This window comes from Moschus berezovskii, chromosome 6, assembly GCF_049115385.1.
Source record: "Moschus berezovskii isolate FMDL1 chromosome 6, NW_MosBer_1.0, whole genome shotgun sequence".
NCBI lineage: Eukaryota > Metazoa > Chordata > Mammalia > Artiodactyla > Moschidae > Moschus > Moschus berezovskii.
The window spans coordinates 87653109-87663624 of record NC_142465.1 but is presented as its reverse complement, the minus strand read 5'-3'; the positions used below and the strand labels follow the sequence as shown (position 1 = coordinate 87663624).

The 10516-nt window shown below is 34.4% G+C and overlaps 1 protein-coding gene across 4 annotated transcripts in view; it reads right to left on the bottom strand.

Moving 5' to 3' along the window:
* Window positions 1–1689: 1689 nt before the first annotated feature.
* The window catches only part of INTS13 (integrator complex subunit 13), a 31551-nt gene continuing 22724 nt past the window's right edge, over window positions 1690–10516 (bottom strand). For 3 of the 4 annotated variants that reach the window (XM_055394955.2, XM_055394956.2, XM_055394954.2), the window contains 7 exons: window positions 9215–9393; window positions 8108–8278; window positions 7709–7863; window positions 7155–7385; window positions 5421–5560; window positions 2819–2954; window positions 1690–2041 (listed from right to left, as the gene is read on the bottom strand). In XM_055394955.2, coding sequence (XP_055250930.1) covers window positions 2002–2041; window positions 2819–2954; window positions 5421–5560; window positions 7155–7385; window positions 7709–7863; window positions 8108–8278; window positions 9215–9393 — 1052 coding nt within the window. In that variant the 3' untranslated portion in view covers window positions 1690–2001. The other variant, XM_055394958.2, reaches the window with a different exon arrangement.

Sequence of the window (10516 nt, the reverse complement as noted above, 5' to 3'; positions counted from 1 at the left end):
ATGTAGAAAAGACTGTCAACAAAGTAGCATTGGCTTAGCACATGGGAAAGGAAGAAGCACAAATTGAAAGTAAAAGAGAGTCTCTTTCAAATGTGTTATAAAGAAAGTATTTTTGAATTAACTAAACTAGGGACTTCAACTTGGTACAAGTTAAATGCGTATCAAGGATAAGGCAGAAATGGTCAGAATTCAACCACAAGTAAATATGAGCCAATAATTTAGTACCGGGTTACAACTTCTCAAATTTTGCAAGTCTAGGTGCTAATTAGGTCTGGTCATGCTTTTGAGTGGTATGTATCTAAACATCATGGCAGGAATTAAGGTGGCACTAGCTTAGGAAAGTGGAGAAGGAAATGGCAACCCACTCCAGTACTCTTGCCTGGAGAATCCTATGGACGTAGGAGCCTGGTAGGCTGCGGTCCATGGGGTCGCAAAGAGTTGGACACGACTGAGCGACTTCACTTTCACTTTTCACTTTCATGCACTGGAGAAGGAAATGGCAACCCACTCCAGTACTCTTGCCTGGAGAATCCCATGGATGCAGGAGCCTGGTGGGCTGCCATCTATGGGGTCGCACAGAGTTGGACACGACTGAAGTGACTTAGCAGCAGCAGCAGCTTAGGGGAGAGGGCAGATGCAATGGCTTAGAATCACACAGGAGTTGATAAAGGAGAACACTGTAAATTTCACTGGATTGACAAGAGAACATGGTGAACCCTTGTTTAAGTACAAGTGATTTTTTTAAAAATAGAAAATACTGAATCTCTATATTTAAACAAAGAGCTTTTCCTGTTCTCTAATAGAAACTGAAAGAAAAATGACAAGCCTAGAATTAGCGTTTAACAATGAAATAACACGTGTCTTGCAACATGTTGCTGCTGCTAAGTCACTTCAGTCGTGTCCGACTCTGTGTGACCCCATAGACGGAAGCCCACCAGGCTCCCCCGTCCCTGGGATTCTCCAGGCAAGAACACTGGAGTGGGTTGCCATTTCCTTCTCCAATGTGTGAAAGTGAAACGTGAAAGTGATGTTCCTCAGTCGTGTCCGACCCTTAGCGACCCCATGGACTGCAGCCTACCAGGCTCCTCCATCCATGGGATTTTCTAGGCAAGAGTACTGGAGTGGCTTGCCATTGCCTTCTCTAACATGTTATGAGCTTCCAAAAGCAGCACAGGAAGACTCACCAAACATATACCATATAACTGTGACATTTCTGAGAGATAAGGAGACCAAGATTCTATTCAGGGATTAAAATAAGCAACATAGTAACTTTTCTTTAAGTCTGCAGAAGCAATCTCTTTCATCCTTCTCTTTATAACATCATCCAATATGGTAAATAAGTCTGCAAATCAATCTCCTTCATGCTTCTTTTTCAATATGAAAAGTTAATGGATAGTAAGTTTTTGGCAGAAAAAGAATAAATAACATCATTCAGCATGTTAACATCCCAAAACTGAAAACTCTTTTAAATGGGCAACACACACACACAAAATAATCTCAAATAAAATACAAAATAAGCAAACAAAAACATTAGTTTTTGGAAAAGCACTGCATATGTTGCAGATTCATAGGTAATATTTTATATTAATACTGTAAATATCACCCAAATTATTAAAATTTCTTAAAAATTCCTCAAAATCATTAGCCATTATATGAATATAATCTTTTACTTAAAAGAACACTCCGATATTTTGCATTTTAGATATTTTAATAGTTTTATTTGGCAAAGAGAAGCCTAAGAATTTTTTAAAAAACATTTCCAGAGGGAACACCCTCTACCATAAAATAAATTTGTTTAATTTGGGAGGACAAATGTATATTTTTGACATATGTGCCAATTTTACAATTAATACAAAAAAGATAAAGTTAGTTGAAATATTTTAAAAATGTAAAAACCTGTCCAGGCAACATAACTATACAATCTTGCTGTAAAAGTTCTTATATCAAATTCCATCCAAAATATCTATGCCGTATACTAAATTCAGTTGCTTAAGTCACTCTTTACTGCCGGCTGGCTTTTCCATTTTCTGTTGTCTCCATTCTGAAAAATAGGAGGGAAAAAAAGTGCTGGTAAAATAAAATATTCGTTAACTAACCATGTTTTTTCTCCTTATCTTTTAAATGAAATTAAAATCTAATATAGTCACAGAACAGAAGAATGTAAGCACTTTAGAAAATGACTAACTTGAGGGTTCCTGATGGTTAGTTTAACTTCCTTGTTTTGCAAATGAGTGAAAATTGAAGTAGGCCCAGAGAGATCATGTGACTTGCCCAAGCTTTCATTTCAAAGGCCACTGGTTTTTTCACTATACTGCTCAAAGTAAAACTAAAGGAAAAAATCTTTACCATTTAGACAAGAATTTATTTCCTTTTCTACTAAAGAAATTTCTTTATCAATACATTTTTAAGATAATTTCTTCTAAAAAAGCAATTAAAATAACCATTTAAATTATTTTATATTTATCCTAATAAATCTTCAATTATTTGTCAATTTTTGATTTATTCAATTAAACTCAATATTCCTCATACTGTACTACTTACTAGGAAAATATTTTCTCCCTGTCATTTTATACAAGGGTCAGTGCTACATACTAAGTTTTCTTTATGATATTTCCCTCTATGATGTTTACTGAACATTTATGGTTACAATGAAAAATATCGGGTCTTTTACAACCACCAAAAATTTAAGAAAGTGTTTTTTTTTTCTCTTTTTAAGTAACATTATCAAAACTGCTGAACACAAAAAACAGGCAGTGTTTATTTTTTAAACTTAATAAAGCAATTAACAAAACTAACTTCTACAATAAATAATACAAACCCATTTTCCTCTTTAAGATGTTGATATAACTCAGCTCTGTTATTAACAGAGTTCAAACGTCCAGCAAACTCCTGATGCTTTCTGGAATTGGCAGTGTTGATTCTATTACTCCATAAAGATAATAAGGACACTGGCCCTGGTGTAGTATTTGAAAGAAGAGAAAAAAAGTAGAACAATTACTTCAAAGTTTACAAATTTACCCCTAATTCTTGTTCATTTTATATGAATTTAAGTAATATCGTCCATCTATTCTAAAATTTGTATGTGTTTAGGCATCTCCAAGACCACCTGCTAGAGTTAAGTGATTTGCTAGAAGGACTAAAATTAAGTTACAGTCATAGCTAAGAATCATTACAGCAGCACAGTAAGAACACATATCCAGCCCAGTGTCGCAGAAAGACACAATAGGCAAAGACTAGAGAAATCCATCTGCAGGCTTTCCATGTTCTCTCCTTCCCATGAGGGTTCATACAGAGTGCATACTCCCACCAGCAGCAAAAATGCAGCCATATGTGTACAATATTTCTGTCAGAAAAGCACAGAAAATTAAGATTCAAAGTTCAAAGTTTTTATAGAGGCTGGGCACATATGCATTCTCTTCCTAACTACAACTACCAAAATTACAGACTCCCAGAAGGAAAGCAGGTGTTTAATTCAGACATAACTTCATCATTTGGGGAATGTTTCAAAAGCCATATTCCCAGATGTCAGCCAAGGGCCAAACATGCAAGCAGGCTTTTCTAATGATGATAGCCTCAGGTCTGGTATAGTTAACTCTTTTCTGCACAATATGAAGAGGCAAAAAATATTCCCTAACACCATATACAAAAATAAACTCAAAATGGATTAAAGACCTAAATGTAAGACCATTAACCATAAAACTCCTACAGGAAAACACAGAATACTCTTTGAAATAAATCATAGCAATGATTTTTTTCTGATCTGTTCCCTAAAGCAAAAGGAAAAATAAACAAATGGAACCTAATTAAACTTAAAACATTCTGCATAGCAAAGAACAAAATAAAACCAAAACCTACTGAATGGGATATAATTCTTGCAATTGATATGACCAATAAGGGGTTAAGGTCCGAAATATATAAACAGCTCTTACAACTCAACATCAAAAAAACAAACAACCCAATTTAAAAATGGGCAGAAGACCTGAATATGCATTTTTTTCAAAGAGGAAATGCAGATGGCCAGCAGGCCCATGAAAAGATGTTCAATACCCTCAGTCATCAGGGAAAGGTAAACCAAAACCACAAGATATCTCCTCACAACTGTCAGAATGGCTATCATCAAAAAGAACAGTTAAGTGTGAAAGGAGGTGAGGGAAGTCTTTCCCGAAAAAGTAGTTATCTAAGTTAAAATCTGCAATGATATTCATTAGCGAGAGGGAAGAGTAGATATTTGTGACGATAGTAATTCTGGGGCTTTATAAATTCCACCCTACGGACACACCATCATTAAAGTCATTCTCTTACTAATACATGCTTCAGTTGCCTGCAACATTTTGTTACTACTAATAATTTTTAGAGTTGTATTTTCCAAACAGTGTTGAAGCATTAAACCTAAATTAACTGCATCCTAATCAGCAGTGGCATATGAGTAACAGGATAATTTACCAGCAGACATTTATTTAAAGCCTATTATTTTCCAGGTACCCTGGCAAATGCCTGAAAGACAAATTTGGTAAGATTGCCTCTATCTCTAATTTCAAAGAAACTAGTGAACTGGAGAATATTAAGATGTATTACAATATATACTACAATAGTAGTACATAAAAAAACAAACAAACCTCCCTAGGATGAGCTACCAATAACTATAACCTGGCCAGCCTTGAGGTTTTTCTGTTATTAGTAAGGGTGCAGTGGTTAAAAACCCAGTCCTTTGTCATACCATTTCCCATTTACCCTGAAAGAACTGAATTTAGTTTACCTTCAAGATAACTATAAAAAGATAACAATAAAAAGCTATGACCAACCTACACAGCATACTTAAAAGCAGAGACATTACTTCGCTGACAAAGGTCCGTCTAGTCAAAGCTATGGTTTTTCCAGTAGTTATGTAAGGATGTGAGAGTTGGACCATAAAGAAAGCTGAGCGCCAAAGAATTGATGCTTTTGAACTATTGTGTTGGAGAAGACTCTTGAGAGTCCCTTGGACTGCAAGGAGATCCAACCAGTCAGTCCTAAAGGAAATCAGTCCTGAGTATTCATTCGAAGGACTGATGCTGAAGTTGAAGCTCCAATCCTTGGGCCATCTGATGTGAAGAACTAACTCCTTAGAAAAGACCCTGATGCTGGGAAAGATTGAGGGCAGGAGGAGAAGGGGACGACAGAGAACGAGATGGTTGGATGGCATCACCAACTTGATGGACATGAATTTAAGCAAGCTCTGGGAGTTGGTGATGGACAGGGAGGCCTGGCGTGATGCAGTCCATGGGGTCGCAAACAGTCGGACACCACTGAGTGACTGAACTGAACTGAATTGAAGTGACATCAGGAGCCGTGAGCAGCTCTTCCTCACACAAAACAGAGGACTCTGTACAACAGAATTAAATTGGAAAACTTTTTACATAGTTACCACAGTTCTGCCTTACCTTTTGATTTTTCTACAGGTGGAGTTTCATCCATCTCAACAAGAGGCTTTTTATTTGGAGGTTCTGGGGAATCAGGTGAATCTTTTATAATCTCAGCTTCAGCCAGTTCTTCTTTCCCACGTTCTAAGATTCCTTTTAATCTTTCAGAGGGACAAATAATAAAAACTTACACATTAAAAAAAAAACTTAACAAGTTTACATTCTTAGAAATCGAAACGGCTCAGTCATTAAACTAGACTTTGCAAATCAGCCTTATTAAGATATCTGCTCTCACAACATAAGGCTAGGAACAAATCAGAAGCTAACCCTCAATCTACAATCAGGTAAGAGAACTTAACGAATATAAATACAACTTTTCCTTTTTCTTCATCATAGTGTCATTATTCAGTAATGTTGTTAGCTGTAAAATGGTGCTAAACTTGTAAAGAAAAAAAAGAGGGGGGATTTAAGAAGGTAAAATGCAAAAAGATCAGAAATATTGTAATCTTTGGAAAATAATCCACAATTTTAATTTTTCTAAAGATACAGACAAAACACTATTTCAAATTAGAACTAAGATTAAGAAATCTACTAGAATTTGTTCCCACTAATTTATGTATTGTGAAGATGTATTTATGTTCCATAAGTTAGGAACTTAACTCCAAGCTTATCTTGAATTTCATGTACTTGAAGATCAATGGGATCGAAATGAGAATACTCTTCCCTCCTCTTCTTAAAGCACGACAATTTTGTGTCAGAAACTCAGCAGCCCTAAGGAAGAAGTGAATTTCTAAGGCCAAAGAGAATAAAAGTGTTCTGCCTACTTATGAACGAAATAATACACTTTTCAGTATTAGCTTCAAAATATTCATGTGGGGAAAGTGGAGAGTGGTGATGGTGAGGGGAATGGATGTGGATATATATGAAATGAGGTCTGCTACAAACTGATTAACTATTGAAAGCAGATAACAGGTGACTGACTGTTTTATTGCTGCATATGTCTGAAATTTTCCATGTAAGTTCTGCTTTTAACTATTGCCATTACGATAGTTACCTGGCTCTTTGCCTGATTTCTGGCAGAGGCAGAAGATGAATCCAACTAATACATCATGATATTTTTTATTTATAGATGTTTATTATTTTTTGTTTTTTTCAAATTTAACCTGACATCTTTCTAAGGAAAGAGAATGTACCAATGAGGAAGGTTTCCAGAATAGGACTATGATCTTCTGTGCTTTCAAGTGTTTTTCCTATGCCTATTTTTATAGGAGCGTCTTTCACACTTTGCTATAAATTGCTCACTTACTTGGTCAACCTCTACACAACACTGTTCATCCTTGCAGGGTAGGGAGCTTATGCCAAATGTCTGGCATGTGACAGGCATTTCAAAAAATATTCACTAAATAAAGAAAAAAACTATAATAAAAAAATAAAAAAACTAATAAAAAATGCCTTTGATGTTCATAACACATAAAAGCAATTACTGATAACAAAAATTATGTATTATGATTTTCAGAAGTTAATTAGGAAAAATTAAACACTACCTTTGCTGTTAAACAGCAAAAATAAAACAAAACCTCTTTAAGCCCAAGAAAGACCTTCCAGATTTGAATAATAATAAAAATAACAACTATAAAGTACAATAAACACATTAAATGCATTACTAATAAATAAAGTCTGAATGTTCAAGTGTGTTACATGTAGAATGTCATATGACAGAAGGCACCACGGACTATGTTAATATCAACAAATCACCTCTCGGAATCTTGCCAGGATTTCTCCTGTTCATAGTCTTTCACTGCTTTCTCTGACTTGTCCTCTTTGTCCTCCCTCTTTCTTCCTCGTTTCTTTCGCTCTTCTTCTTCTGGGGGTTTGCTTCTACATGCCATCAGACACTCCAAGACTCTTTGATGTTTCTCCGAATTGTTGATATGGGCTCTGACAAGGGTTTCTAATTCATTCCACATGATTCTGTACTGCTCATCTCTAAAGTAAAGATTTAAAAATAATGTCCTTACAAAATACTCTTTAAATAATATCCAAGTGTCACATGTTAATGATGAAGTTAAAAGAAATAATTAAACATGGGCTTCCTTTCTCTTCCAGTGGTGCAATTCTAACTGATAATGTGTCTAATTCATCTATTTTATGTTTTTCATCATTCCATCTTAATCCTATGTATGTGTAGATACACACTCCCAAACACATAATTTACATGTAGAATAAGTTAGCTCAAAAAAAAAAAAACAACAACAACCCAATAAGCATCAAGTAAATGTGATATATGAGAAAGAAAGAATAAAACCTACCTTTTAGGGCCTTTTCCTCTTGTACCAACTGTGGAAATAGGCAGAGGATCATTTTTTCTTTCCATATCAACTAAGTTGTATATTGTTTTTTGACAGTTTAATACATCTTCTTCTGTTAAAGACTCTTTCACAATAACACTTGCTAATGGAACTACCTGTCAGATTCCAAAAAAAAGGAGAGAAAAAGAAAATCTGTCATGAAAAATAAGTATCAAAGCATCTAGACAGAACTTGAATTGATTTTAAACATCACCACAGAGAGCTAATCTATTACTATCATTTCCATTTTCTATTGTTTACCTGTAACAAACTCATATAATTTTATTCTTTGCTTGATAAATGTTATCTATAAATGATATATCATTAATCCAAAAGAAAAACAAACTATTTCACACTTACCGCTTGCATATTAAAAATGGTGGTTTGTGAAATAATCATAGGCCAGTAACGGGTATGCTTTTCTAACTGATCTTTTGCTCGTTCCAAAGGAATCTCAAGACTTCCATCGATTTTATATCTGGGGTCTAGAAAAGGAGTTAATCTGTTTTCCCTCATAAATTCACCAAAATCCTAATGATAACCAAATAAGATAAAATTAGAAACTATTTTCTAGTGTTTCAGTGTGGATTACATGTAACAGTCTGTTCCCCTGATGTCTTCTGGCCTGTGATATACAACAAAGTATTTTCTCTAGCAGCCCACTCTCCACACACTAATTTTTTCCTTTCTTTTTGAACATGAAACCCAGCCTTTATTCAATGGAGATTAAGAAAGCCTCAAACATAAAAATATTCATGGTTTCTTCCACTTTTTAAAACCACTCATTTTTCTTCACATCTATAATTTATCTCTTTTCTATTATATGCAGATAAAAGAATAAGTTCACACATTAAAACACCATTCTACTTAAAAATTATCTTACCACAACATCAAAATGTTAACAGTGTTTATCTTTAATGATGGAATTATAGGTAATTTACATTTAATTGTTCACATTCACATTTGTTATAACCATCTTAAAAAGTAGACAGTAATGAAATATCCAATATAATAGATGGGTAGAGAGTGAAAAATTCAAAACAGAACAATACAGTTTCTATCAAAAATAGACCCAATTGCCCTGTATGTATCTATCAATAACGCAAAAATTGATACTATTATTTCAAAGTAGCAGAATCCAAACATTCAAAGGTTTATGCTTGGCACTTAAGTTATTAGAAATTAAAATTCAGCCTAAGGTATTAGTTCAAATCAATTTCCATTCTTTCCTATAATTCCATCATGTCAATGCTATCCACATACATCTCAGCATACACTGAATACACAGGAAAGATGACACAGTGATAAATAGTTCTTTTGAGGAAGAACTGCCGGAAATTCACCTAATTAAAATAATAAAAAATCAACTTCTCTAAACTTCTTTCTGCTACAGGTCTTAGCATGCAATAGGCCCTCGACATGTTCGCTGAATGATCGACTCAAAATTTATAGATATTAGAGTCTTACTGTAATCCGGTAGTCGGTAACTCTTCCTCCACATCCTTCACTAATTGAAGGTGGATCTTCTAGAATGGATCGAGAACTGCTAAGGACGTGCAAAAAAATCTCTCCTCCATGGCTACTAAGCATATGACTAATGACTTTAGAACCTGACTTTCGTGGTTGTTCCAATAAAACAGAACGGCCTGTCAAAAACAAGATTAGTCTTATCAGTGATGGAATTCAAGTGGCTCTTAATTTTTCCCATAAGACTGACATCTAGATTTTTCATTTTACTTATTGCCCCTCATATTTTAACTAGCATTGCTAATTCAGTCTATCTGCATATCAAGTTCTAAAAATGTGAATGCTGGCCTTAGCCTTCTCTTGGTTACTCCAAGCTTACACAGGTATGTAAGACAGTTTTCCAGAATAAGTACAGTGGTGTCTGGTATGTTTGGTTTCATTCAGTTACAAGTTCATATAAAAATTTTCTTCCCGAAGTCAAGAAAAAAGTGGGACAACTCTTAGATAACCCTCAGATTATCAAAGCTACAAACCATTTTAGGGAGAAAGCAAGTCTTAATTCACTTCTACAATACCTCCCTATCAGCATAATTACTGTTACTACTTTCTATTTTACACGACCAAATGTTATTTAATCTTGACTTTATCTAATCTGATAATCAAACTGTGTTTAATAGAACAACTAAATTAACTTTATGATAAAGGCAGAGTAACTCTTTACTACAGTGGTTCCAAAACCTAGTTATTATAAGAATCACCAAAGGAGTCACTGGAATTTAGATTTAGCAAATGGAATTCAATAATTTGGCTTAAAAAATTTTTTTCTTTTTACTCAAGGAAACCACAGATTTAATGTTTTATCTCTAAGAATCACATCGTGTATTCCTGAAAATAGAATGTTTATTTACGATAAAGGAAAAGTAAAGAGAAATAAGTCCATTTGTATTTTATAATTTAAAATTCAATAGGCCATGATAATCTATATCATTCTATCTTCCAAAAAAATCAACTTAAGACTCTCAATGTCAATTTTTTTAAATAAAAATACCAAAAAATATACTAAATAAATTTACTTAGATACAACAGTCTGAAAGACAAAGTCAACTTATTTTTAAACATTAGTAAAATTGTTAAAGGGTATTTATAATTATACAATTTTAAAATAGCTTTGGGCTTCCCTTGTAGCTGGTAAAGAATCTGCCTGCAATGCAGGAGACCTGGGTTCGTTCCCGGGTCGGGAAGATCCCCTGGAGGAGGAAATGGCAACCCACTCCAGTATTCTTGCCTGCAGAATCCCATGGA